Below are 13,056 nucleotides of genomic sequence, written 5' to 3' on the forward strand. Positions count from 1 at the left end.
GACACTGTTTGTAGGCTAAATCTCCTTTGTGATTTCCCCGGCCCATACGGACCGATTTTGTGATCACCTTACACTGTAGTGTACTGCCCCCTGGCATCGGAGTGCAGTACTGCTAAGGAAGATATTACCATTTTTCTAAACTGCGGAGAGGGTACAGTGAAGTCAACTGCAAACAACCTGAAAACGATCTGTCATTTAATGGCATATCAAAACTTTATATTAGGCCATGGAAACGGAGCCATTCATTTTATTATTTGTAAAGCAGTAACATTTAGCCTCTATGGTATTCCACCATAGAGGCCAGAGTGCAAGTTATGAAGCTAAATCCTCATCTCTACTATACCATGACAGAAATCACTCACAGAGCCAACAAACAGTCCGACCTGATCTACCATATAAAACAACTATGCTAATATCTTCTTGCAGGGATTTATTATTATTTTTTACATTTCATCTTTATTTAACTAGGCAAGTCAGTTAAGAACAAATTCTTATTTTCAATGACGGTCTAGGAACACTGGGTTAACTGCCTTGTTCAGGGGCAGAACGACAGATTTTTACCTTGTCAGCTTGGGGATTCGATCTTGCATCCTTTCGGTTACTAGTCCAACGCTCTAACCACTAGGCTCCCTGAGGCCCCTGGGATGGTATGTTGCTCTAACCACTAGGCTACCTGAGGCCCCTGGGATGGTATGTTGCTCTAACCACTAGGCTACCAGAGGCCCCTGGGATGGTATGTTGCTCTAACCACTAGGCTCCCTGAGGCCTCTGGGATGGTATGTTGAGTCTTGCCAGTGTAGTGAGTTACGTTACAGTCACACTCCACTGTGTGATTAAGTGTTGTGACGGTGACAATGGACATGGTAACCAGTGCGATGGCTGTCATGGGAAAGGAAACCACCATGACGATGTGGATGGCGATGGTGATGACGGTGGCGTGAGCGGTGGTGTCGTTTATGATGTCGTGGCCCCTTATCCCTGAGAAGCGACGCTTTGAGCAGTCTGGTGAACGGGAAGCGACCTTTGCCACACAGCGTCCCCGTGAAGTCATCCAGATCCAGAGACCACACCATGGCTCCACCCAGCTCCTGACGCTGCAGCGCTCTCATCTGCAGAGGAGCAGGAAGGAGTTTTACACATAGCTATGATAGTTATTGGATCAAAGTTAGTCGGCTGGCTAAACCTGGCATAATTACAAAATGGGTTGATTAATGTGCATTGTCCCTGTCAAATAAAGTAACAATGTAATGCAACTGTATCGGCTTGCTTGATCTATGAAGATAGGAAATGTGTTGCACAGATGCTGTATTGATGTAAACATTTACCTTCTCCCTCAGGATATGTATATATTCAAAGTTCAGCCAGTGATCGTATTCATGTGCCTGTATCAGCTTCTTGCTCTTATCAAATTTCACCACCGCCCCACTTTTGAGGTACTGACACACCTATAGTTTAGCATAGAGACAGAACCTGTCAGAAATGTCAGCAAAGTTGGAACAAACTTTATTGACACTTGAACCATAACAGGGTTCCTATTGCACTAGGTATGCTATTTACCTCATGGTAGGCCATAACACGTACAGTAGTATCAGTCTCAGTATATTCCGCTGCGTCCTCTTGTAGCTCTGTATCTTCCTTGTCATCATTTATCTCGTTCACCAGGATTTGGGGTACAGGTGAGTAGGCAGGGAACCCCAGAGTCAGCTTCTGGGAATCTACTCCCTGAGAGAGCCAGTACTGCACTTGGTTCTGGGAAAACAGTACTGCATAAAGGTTCAATAGAAGAGACTAACAAACATAACACGTTCTTTGGAAATCATGACAAGTAAAACCAGCAGAAACACACTTGGTGTCCAAGTAATTTCAACCAGCTCTGGCCATCAGGAATACAATGATGAAGTAATTTATTTGTACTGAACAGTAGTGAGTACTTCTCTCTGAGGTGTGTCCATAGCTGGATGCTTCCGGCTGAACAATGGACTGATGTGACCCAACATTCCCTCCAGTGGCCCATGGAGGTCAGAGGTCACCAAGGAGATGAAGTCAACATACCTAGAGGGTCAAAGGTCATGATTACTTTCTTAAGAAAATGTTTAATTACATGAAATAGCTGTAAAATAATATGTGGTATGGTCTATCAACAAGTACTTCAATGAATGAAAATGTTACATGATTATGTCGTTCGTAATGTCCCATTTACTGTATCAGATGTCAATCTAAAACTGTGAGAGGTGAGTGTCTCTCCACCATAGTCCCTTACTCCAGGGTACTGTGTGTGGACTCACTGGGGGAAGGACTGTGCATCGTAGGCCTCTCTGGCATAGTCTTCCAGGCCTGACACTGCTGTGGAGAGGAGCAAGGCCTCAATCCCTGAGACACGAGCCTCCTCCTGAATTCCTCCACGCAGCTCCTACAATTCGCGCACACACACACACACACACACACACACACACACACACACACACACACACACACACACACACACACACACACACACACACACACACACTTCTCACTTTGACAACATCAAATGAAAATGCAAACATGAAGAAGTCATCTCAGCTCTTACCTTGAGCAGATTAGTGAATATATTTTTTCCCCCCTGAGCTACATTAGAAGCAGAGGGAGGTTGCCACACCACATCCAGTCCATCAAAGCCCTCCTGCCTCAGGTGTTTCAGAACAGACTGGACAAACGTCTTCCTCCTGGTGTTGTCAGAGGACATCTTTAGGAGCCTATGGTGGAGGGATGGTTGGACGTTACTGCTTGGGTGAAAACTTTTCAATTCCAAAAGCACTTACAATTATTACTTTAAGTGTGAGTGGGGTGCTGACCTGGTGTCAGTAGAGTTCCTTCCCCCAACAGCAAGCAGAGTTTTTAGATCTGGGTTCCTGGTGGAGGGAGAAGAGATGGAATTATACAACCTGATGGTTGTGGTAGTAAAACCCTGATATACACACACACACACACACCCCTCTTTGAGCATGTTGAGGGAGTTGCAGAGGGTCTTGTCCTCCTGTGTGAAGGGTGTGATGTGATAGTCCTGGTCCAGGTCCATGTAGGCCATGATGATATGAGTGCAGAGGAATGGGTCAGCCATGTCCAGGCTGAAGGTAGGCATGTCAGGATGGTGCAGGGTCCTGCTGTTCACATAGCACACCAGACGGTACTCTTCCCGAGTCCAAACGGCTTTAGTGACCACCAGGCTGAACCAAACAAAAACTAAATGGAAGAGAGCAATATTTCAGTAATGTGCAACTACTATCCTCTCTACAGTACAATATCTAATGTAAAGGCAAGGCTACCATTTATACCAAGGAGATTACATTTGAATAAGCCTACAATGTTCCTTACCTGCTGCCACATTCATGTTGTGCTGACATCCAGGTAGAAACTTACATCTGACTGGGCAAGAATGTAGGATCTAGGAAAATTGTTTTTGAAAAGCTGTGCCAAGAAAGACCACATTCTGTTTTGTCACACTGATCTATATTTTACAACTTTTAAAATAGAGCAGGAAAACACCACAACTGTACAATAAGATAGGTGTCATTTGATTTTACATTGTATGCTTTAGCAACACGTTCAGTAATTGAATATTATTCATCCAATAAAGGTTCGTTTCAAACATTTGATTATGTTTCAGTGTTGTGTTACATCATATTCCACAAGAGGGAGATTGGTCCATGTTGACCCGTTATGTGCGTACAATTTAATAAAATGTATAAACATGTTGCAAAAAAAAAATGTAACAGGCTATCTGAACTATAAAGAATTTGTTAGATCAAATTTGTATATTTTAAATAAGTTCATGTTGATCAGTCTATATTGTAGTAGTTTGTTCAAATCAAGAGAAAATCTAACATTCCACAGGTAACCTAATTAGCCTAGATATCGACAGTATTGCCGTTTATTTGCGTGCGACTTAACACACCTGTCCTCCCGTGTCTGGATAACACCGGCGAAGGTCTCACTTCAAATTAGGAAAAACATTACTACATATACAACTCAAGGAGAAACAACTACGCTGTGCTATTCCTAATAATCACAGCATAAGCCTATTGTCCAACCGCTTCTTCAAACCGTCGCACCTTCTTCTTCTGTGGACTTTATTTGTTAGTTGCAACCAACTTTAAGGTGCATTACCGCCACCAACTGGCCTGGAGTGTGGACCAGAGACAGTCACGGTCTATAGGCTATACTGCGCTCCAGCTAAAAGCCCGCATTCAGAGTACTGCTTGCTAGAGCGCACGTACCAATACCAGAGTGGGTACACTCGCTATAACGCAACTTTATTTTGTGAGAAAAACATCAGTAGAGTTGAAAATGCGATGGATACCCATTTTACTTTTATTTTTTTATTCCGTAGTCTACATGGGAATGTAACTGCAAACGGTATTTATATGTGCACTATGTCATCACGCAAATACTTTTATCTGCACAAGTACATTTGATGGAAACATATTTTTTTAGATTGGTATGAAAATCTGTCGCCAATTGGATGGAAACCTAGCTATTGAGGTGAGGACATGGCCAATTTGGCCATCATAGTCACCTTTACGCCTGTATATTTAGAGAACTACAAAAACGGAGAAAAGATTACAGGTGAAACAAATTTGATTGGATAAGATGCTAGTGTCATGAAAGGTGCAACAGTTAGGTGTGATCATTGTCAGGAGGAGATGGAGACAGTGGAACATGTTCTATTTCAGTGCCAGAAATATGGGAGGGAAAGGGATTGTTATTAGATTTTAAGAAGTAATGGGGTTGAAGAGCCAGAATTAAGTAAACTGCTGTGGAAATCTTCAGCGGATGTAGTATTTAGGTATTTAATGATGTATTTTGTTTCCTTAGGATTTACCAGGGGCATTCAAGCCTTACACTATGAGGTCCGGAGCCTACTGGTTATCTGTTCTACCTGATAATTAATTCCACCCACCTGGTGTCCCAGGTCTAAATCAGTCCCTGATTAGAATGGAACAATGAAAAAACACAGTGGAACTGGCTTCGAGGTCCAGAATTGAGTATGAGGGGCCTACATGATGAGATTATTATTGGCAAAAGAGCAAGATTATTTTTATTTGTCAAACAGCAGCCAAGCATCAATCATGTCACCAGAATAAGACCCTCAATATTTATTGGAAAGGAGCATCAAGCTCATCACCTTGCACTTTCACCACCTTGTGAAGTTCATAACTTATTTCATCTGTAGCCTAATACACTACATGCTTTCCAGACAAGTTATAGTGGGAGGACCACACATGTCATCGCGTGACTCCCAATTTTACTTCCATATGATGGTCATTATATAAACATTTGGGCATAAAAGCATTTCCACCAACATTTCTTGCATAATTAATATACCACCTTGTGTAGAGTATTTTGTTTTGTCGACATTGGAAAGTTTCCATTGGGCCTATCATGACATGTTTTTATCTGACATGCACTTTACTCACATAAAAAGGTTGGATGGAAACCTGAATAGTGAGACCAGTTGTTCAGTCACTACAGATATTTTACACTATAGACTATCACATGTTTATTATCATGATTTTGAGATAATCTAAGAACTATTTGTACAATACACAATCATTGAGATACAGAAATTGACTGTTTAGACAACACTTTTTTGTTTTGTTTATTATCAACCTAAATGAACATTTTCCTCGATCTTCATTCATTTCATACATTCTCCATACATTCAGTAGTAAAAATCCCATGTTCAAAACAGTTCCTGTGGAGAGAAAAGGATGATTCAGAATGACTGTGGGTTGATAGGTAACCCAACGATTAGTAAACGGTAACCATCTGTTTTACAATTTGCTTCATCAAGATAGATTATCCACAACAGTGATAAATAGTTCATTTAGTCAGTGTACCTGCTCCAGATCCCTCTCCTCATCCTCCTGAATATTGAAGACCAGCTCCTTCCTCTCTTTCTCTGTCTGCAACCCCACAGAGAGACACACTTCAGTCAGGGAGCCTCTCCTTAACACCTAGCTAACTCAGGACTGCACACACATATAGTACGTTATCATCTACACATTTATTTTATAATTGTATTTCTCTCTTGAACTCAACTGCTGTGTCTGTAACATCATCTGAACAAGTGATAATCATGGTCATTCTAGTTCCCGGATGCCATAAAGGTAATGGGAGAGAAAATAAAGGAGAAACAGACAGACGACTTGTCTTTCTCATGACCTCTGGCGACAACAGGATTCAAAGTGAAGCTGAGAAGTAAATGTTAGAGGTAGTGGTGCCAAGTTTCCCTGGACTTGTGTTGTGTGATTTACCTGTTTACACTAACTGCCCCAGATAAGATGGTGGAGGTTGAGTATAAAGGAAGCAAGTGAATGTGCCGGGTGAGTACCAGGAACACAGCTAAGAGAATTCCCACCCTAACTTATCACACTGCTCCAAATGTCCCCTTCTCCCCATCAGGCGTCAGAACGGAATCTACCTATCGCTTCCTTATATATTTTGTAATCTTACTTATGTAATCACAGAAGTTCTGTGAAGTGTTTGAGCTGGATTTTTTCCTATTGATTGGATAACTCAGAAGGAAGTGTTCCATCTTTGTCTTTGCCCAAATTGCAGACAAGACATAGTTAATGTGTACTGCGTGTAGATGATTTACATAGAATAATCCCCTGCCTCTTGATTTACTTTGTCATTACTCAATGAGGATCTGTGAAGTGTTTCATGGTCATACTGATAAGGTGTAGGATTAAGTGGGACCTGCCTTTTCAGAGTTTTCGGTGTTTCTTGACCTCTGTTGGGCACAGAGGATGGCGTCATGGACAGAGAGGAAGAGGTGACCTTGGGCGATATTGCCCTCCTCAAACACCCCACCCCCCTCCAGCTCCTCGTACACCTGTGCTGTAAACACACACACCAGAAACCAACAAAGTAACACAAGGAGAAAAACTAGACAGCTTAGGGACGTTGCATGCCCTCTATGATACTAGGATTTTTCTGTGAAAGTAATGTGACAGACATGGGCTTTTGTGTTAAGGGACTGAGTTTTCCACCCAACGTTATGGAACTCAAATGACCTTAAACATTCTTTTGGATCAGGAAGCCCAAGGCATTGCATATGTGATTCAGCAGAAGAACAGAGAACACTTTGTAAATGAATGGTAAATTGAATGCCAACCTGCACAATTCCCTTTGATGAATCACCTCTTTATCTCAATAGGAAAAAGTGAGAAGGAGAAGGAAATTGAAAATTCTAGACCCTATTATGGTCATGCTGAGATTGAATTTTAACCATTAACTGTGTTCTATGTAATCTTTTATGTGTCCTTAGTTTCCACACAGTGACTCAGCTTTTGCTCCTGCAAGTAAGATTCTGTTCCCATGACTACAATTGAAAGTCACCTAGCTACTTCATGAAAACTAGATCTTACCTTGAACATTGGCCAAGTAAAGCTTGATCCCCAGCATCTCATAGCTTGAGTTCATCTGTGAACAGCAAACGCATAACAGCACACATCAAGTCTCAACAAATTCTATGAGAGCTGCAGTGCATATCACTGTAAATGTTCAAATGCATCCTGCACTTTCAGACTTGTTAAAAAATGAAATAAAATGGGATACAGTAGTATCACCCATCATCTCACTATTCATATACTGCAGCAGGCAAAATACCAAATAAATGGCCAAGGCTTCAGCTAATGGGGATCCAAATAAAGGGAAAACAAACAAAAACCAAATGGCTAGCTGTCTGACCTTGATGAGTACTTTGATTCCCATGAGGTCTATGAAGCAGACCCCTGCCATGTCCAGGATGAGGGTGTGGAAGGGCCTGGGTTGAGAGTCCAGGGTAACAGGGGAGGAACTTGGTTGTTCTGGGTCAGGAGGCTGCTCGCCCAGCTCAATGTCACTACAGTGGAAGTTGACATAGCTGACGGGTGATGGTGGCGGGTAAGGATTGCTGTCGCCAATGTCAAAGTCATTCTGAAGCTCTATCTGTGATATGGTCTAGACATGGGGGAGGACATAACCACAAAATAGTCAACTTAAGGTAGCTAGCTTAAAGTGACTTTGTCCATTTTAATGCATGAATGCCCCTTGACCTCTGACCTCTCACCTGAGACTTCATGGTTCCCAAAGAGCAGGGCTTCTTCTTCTTGGTCTTCTTGTTTTGCCCTTCTAACTCCTTCTGCTGCTTCTTCAGAAACTTCTTCCTGGCTAAGAGAAGTTTACTTGGGTCCAATCCAGTCTACGCACAAACACACCAGATGGGAATTGAGTCTAAACATAATTGACTTTGCATGGCAGAGAGAGGGATATGGCCATCCTATAGTCATTAAATTACCTTTTTGATGACTTTTTGTCTGAATATCTCTGCATTGGCAAAATAGAGAGGGGAGCAGTAGTTCACTATTTTCACCCCCTCTACACATTTCACCTATAGGAATAAAATAAAAATGTCTGAATTCCATTGGATAGATTCACATTCATAAAACCTTGCTATGAAAAAAGACACAAACATAAATCCAAAGTAAATGGTGAATACGATGTTTTACTACCTTGCTGTAAATCTTGGGATTTTTGTAGAGATCTGTGTCCATGATCTGAGCCATCTCTGAACCATTTCGACTGTGAAGAACAAAAAATAATGTATAATATATTTTGTTTACCATTCTAAAACAGATGACTATAGCAAATGTTCCAGTTTGTGACTTTTATTGCGCAATCAATGTTGTTTTACTTACAACTGGGTCTGGAAAATAACCACGAGGATGGAGAAGCTGACTCCAATGGCAACTCCATAAGGCAAACTCAGGAAGAAGGTGGCTAAAAATGACACAACCCACACACACTGGACAAGATACAGGATCATTAGAGCAGTAGATTTGACAGTGTTTGAGTATCGTTGTCAGAGCTAACACTTAATATGTGGGTTATTTGACTCACACAGTCCAGTTTGCTCTTCTTCCAGAGGTAATATGGGTCAGAGAGTTGCAGCAGAGTGTTCTTCAGGTTGATAGCTATCAGGGCTCCCAGCACAGACTGCAGGAATAAATGGTGATTAACATTCACTACCTTCAACATGTTATTTGTAGATCATGAACATGTATGATATAAAGATGAAACAAAGACTTCTTTTGATTTTCTACCTTCAGTGTTACTGTACGTCAGTGATTCTCAACCAGGGGTCTAGGATGCCTGGGAGGCCTCAGAGAGCTTTCAGGGGGTCCCTGATTTGAAAGCGCTTCAGTGGGCCCCGGCATGGAAAAGGTTGAGAACACCTGCTGTACGTCACTGTTCATATCTTTTTTGAATGCACTGAAATAAAGGTCCTCACCTTTGGTAGTGGTTTGAGGAAAGCCCCCAAGGCCAACATGGTGACCATGACCACCAGCATCACACACAGACTGGCAAACTGTGAAGAGGAAAGTAGAGGAGAGATTAATTATTGAGACATGACGACAAAATGACATACTAACCGTTGTGTACTGAACAGAGCTCTTATGAAACTTGGTACATTATGTTAGTTCAGTCAACCAGAAAGTAAATTAACAAGTGAACGATTATTAAGTGAACTGTTAAGCATAAAAGTAAGAGGTATGTTCAATGAATACTGTGTTGTCTAGTGCCGTGCAACGTTTCCACGTGGTCCTGCCTCACTGCTCCCTGTGTCTGACCTGTGATGTTCCCCCAGCATTGTCTACCGCCAAGGTGACAGACAGAGCACAGCAGATCACATGGATCTTGAAGAAAGACCCCAAGAAGTTACTGCAGCCCAGAGCCAACATCTCCTGCACAGAAACGCACACTCCTATCAGTGTTTATAGTACACTATGATGAGTAATGGAGGCTGTAGTCAGACAGCTTAGACAGGGATTTGATGGCATTGCATTCAAAAAAAATGGCACAAAATGGGTTTTCCATCTCATATGAAAAAAAGACGAAGACATGCTTGTCCCCTATTCGTACCTGATTGGGATCCACATCGTAGCCATGCTTTGCTGCCAGTGTCCTGCCCATAGCCAGGTTGATCACATAGCCCACGATAGCCAGGGAGAAGGCTGTGCTCAGCATGTCATCCCACTGAATCACTGTTGGGAGGATTGGAGCAGGAAATCTAGAAGAAGAGGTTGGGACCACAGAATCTACTGCGTAAGGATAGACTGTAAAACAGCCATAACAGCAAACCATAACAGTAAACTTTTCTGGTAATATTCTGTGTCCCTTACCCTAGGGGAATTTCTCCCACTATGTCCATGTGATACTTCTTAGGCAGGTCCAGGGGACCTGATATGGCTGTGGCCACCACCACCTGTGCAAATGGAAGTTCTGGTTTAACCATTTAAATTGGTCTTACAACTCCAGAGCATAGCATAGCATAAGAGGAACAGACGAGTCTCCTCGATTACTCACAACAATGATCTCCATGGGGATGGGGAAAGGCAGTTTGTGACGGTAGTGTGCACTCAGCTCCTTCACTGTTATGAGTACCACACTACTGACCAGAGCAAAGACCAGCGAGGCTATGTTGGTGTCAGGCAGGCCATAAAAAATATCTTTTAGAGTCTGGGACAAAAAGGGACATCATTTTGGCAACTTTTAGAATTATAGAGAGGGGCATCATGGTTAGTGTAAGTAGTAATGTAGTTCTGTATGCATATAGGAGACTTACATATATGGTGGCAAGTGGTCCACTGTAGGGAGGTACTTTAATACCAAAGATGTACTTCAGTACAGAGATGAGGATCTGCAGTCCTGCAGCCGTCATGAAGCCCCTGACGAACGACTCAGACAAGTAGATGGCCACGAAGCCAAACTGCATTAGGCCCAGGCCCATCTGCTCAGATGGAATGTGTCCCAGGTCACTTACAATTATTAAGACAGTGTTATTTTCACAATACCACACTAAGGTAACATATTGTATTAACACTGTACAATGATGAACTAAGCCTCTATGTGGCCCTCAGGCAATACCTGGATGATGGCAGTGAGACAGGCCAGTGTTCCAGAGATGCCCAGTCGAACCTCGTTCATCCTGTCCTCATCCACTACTGTAGCATTGAGGGTGGCATTGAAGTGGCTGAAGTCAGACTCAGGGGCCAGACTCAGACACACCATTCCCACCATGATACTGAGCACAGCAAAAGTACCTGGACATAGAGATCACTCAATCACATCACACTTTAAGGAGATCTTTCATCTAAAGTCTTCAATTATCCTTTAATATGCAGATTTACAGTAGATTTACAGTACCTGGGACCATTTGGTGAACAGTGCCCATGAAGAAGTAGGGGATGAGAGGAAAGAAGGAGGAGTAGAGGCCATTGACAGGCGGCAGGTTCGCCAGCAGAGCAAACGCCATGCCTGTACAGAGCATGACTCATGAATTGCATTAATCATAAACTCTTGATAATCAATTGTAACATTAAAAACATCACTAGGAAACTATTCTGCTTCCATCTGAGATAATATATAGCAGGACAACAGCTCAAATGATGAGACACCAGAAGGAGGAGACTGACAAACCCTGAGGAACCTGAATGGTGCCTGCGCTGACCCCGCTAATGACATCACAGAGCAGGTTCTCCTTCACCTTGTACTTGGGCAGCCAGCTCAGGATAGGCAGGTGTCTGAACAGCAGGGACTTGAGTCGAGACCCAGAGCACCTAATAACGTGCATCAGCATGCAAGGCTGGTTAGAACAGTCACCCTATGGCCTCATCCTCTTTATTTGGTATAGTACTAGCTCAGTTCTCTCAAGGGGAACAATCTGGTTCAAAATGTAGATGTCGTAATGAAAGTACTAAAGTGTTGTTAGATGAGCTTAATTGACTCATGAAAAGAGATAAACAGTTGTGGGCTTTTGATAGTCAGCAGAATGTAAACACTGTACCTGAAGCATTTCTTCACTTTCTCTCCTATGGGGAAGGCCCGTTTCTTCTTGTCAAACTCCCCATCAAAGTCTGGGAGGGAGTAGGCTAGCCTGTTGATCACATAGCGTGGGCGCTCTTGTTGCATGGCTTCAGCCAATCAGAGGATAGTTAGACAGGCCAAGAATTGACGCTAGTATCCATGCAGCTGCACTGAGGTGTGAATGAGAGATTACATTGCATTGATAAAATGACATAACATTACTTAAAGGTTAGTCTGGTCCAGATCTGTTTGAGCTCTTGCCAACTCCATGGCTGTTATTGTAAAGATAAACATGACTTTGGTGTGACAATTCCATTAAGAGTTGGCAAGATAGGAGAAACTGACTGCTACTCTTCCCTGGCTACTCAACGGACACTCACACAGCATCGTTTGACGTGGCATCCATATACTAGGAAGGTCTATGAATATCAAGCAACTATAATACATAGGCGGTGGTTAAAAACAAGTAAGGTTGAATGAAACATCCTTATTTCCTGAGTATAAACCTCTCACGTTCTGCTGGGTTCCTAATCTAACCTTGAGAGAGGTAGGCAGGTCCAGTGCCATTCTGTCAGAACAGAGCTAGATAACCAATCTTACAAACTAAAGGCGCGTGGTCAGTCACACATCAGCCCCTCTCACACTACAAAGACCATGGTAATACTGAAATAATACTGAACTGGAAGAATGGGTTGCATGTTCAAAATTAAATATATTAAAAAATGACAGACAATTAAGATTCGATTTTTCAGTAATGCAAGTGAAAAGAATAGAGATAAAGAACTATATTTTGAGATCAGAAAGATCATGTCTTACATGTGTGCCAGAGTCAGAATGCAAATCTATCAGAAAGCCTACAGTAAGACAATAGACCACCAAGTGTCTTACATATGACATAAGGTGATCTGCAACATACTAAGCACATTTCAGTCTAACACAAGGCAGAGTAAAGTGACCAACAAATCAAAAACAAAGCAAGTATGCCGCACTGTACCGTACTGTCAGAGTGAACCATCGGATGGCACTGGTTTGAGTTTTCACACCCCAGAAAAGATTCATTATTTGTTTTATACTGGAACTGTGCTGACACCTTCTCCATGGGAGGAGCCACAGACAGGAAACTATGGTCTAGCTTCCTTTAGAGGGAAAGTCATAGGCATCATG

The 13,056-nt window shown here is 42.4% G+C and overlaps 2 protein-coding genes across 2 annotated transcripts; both read right to left on the reverse strand.

The window, feature by feature from the left end:
* Positions 1–589: 589 nt before the first annotated feature.
* On the reverse strand, positions 590–4,077 carry LOC115168817 (acidic mammalian chitinase). Its single transcript, XM_029724365.1, has 10 exons — positions 3,935–4,077; positions 3,355–3,447; positions 2,973–3,222; positions 2,835–2,891; positions 2,570–2,735; positions 2,286–2,410; positions 1,932–2,052; positions 1,558–1,749; positions 1,326–1,445; positions 590–1,109 (listed from the first exon to the last, which is right to left on the reverse strand). The coding sequence occupies exons 2-10, from the start codon at positions 3,368–3,370 to the stop codon at positions 834–836; spliced, it is 1,323 nt and encodes a 440-aa protein (XP_029580225.1). The 5' UTR covers positions 3,371–3,447; positions 3,935–4,077; the 3' UTR covers positions 590–833.
* A 1,529-nt stretch (positions 4,078–5,606) lies between these two features.
* On the reverse strand, positions 5,607–13,042 carry LOC115167988 (solute carrier family 26 member 9). The gene is made up of 21 exons (XM_029722802.1): positions 12,892–13,042; positions 11,873–12,062; positions 11,506–11,645; positions 11,233–11,343; positions 10,954–11,129; positions 10,652–10,816; positions 10,393–10,545; positions 10,209–10,291; positions 9,949–10,096; positions 9,657–9,770; positions 9,317–9,394; positions 8,926–9,021; positions 8,724–8,830; positions 8,538–8,607; positions 8,324–8,416; positions 8,096–8,227; positions 7,735–7,986; positions 7,413–7,467; positions 6,746–6,882; positions 5,880–5,945; positions 5,607–5,734 (listed from the first exon to the last, which is right to left on the reverse strand). Exons 2-21 carry the CDS (start codon positions 11,995–11,997, stop codon positions 5,723–5,725), a joined length of 2,313 nt encoding a protein of 770 aa, XP_029578662.1. The 5' UTR covers positions 11,998–12,062; positions 12,892–13,042; the 3' UTR covers positions 5,607–5,722.
* Between the last annotated feature and the right edge of the window lie 14 nt (positions 13,043–13,056).

The sequence above is a fragment of the Salmo trutta genome, chromosome 30 (assembly GCF_901001165.1).
Source record: "Salmo trutta chromosome 30, fSalTru1.1, whole genome shotgun sequence".
Classification (NCBI taxonomy): domain Eukaryota; kingdom Metazoa; phylum Chordata; class Actinopteri; order Salmoniformes; family Salmonidae; genus Salmo; species Salmo trutta.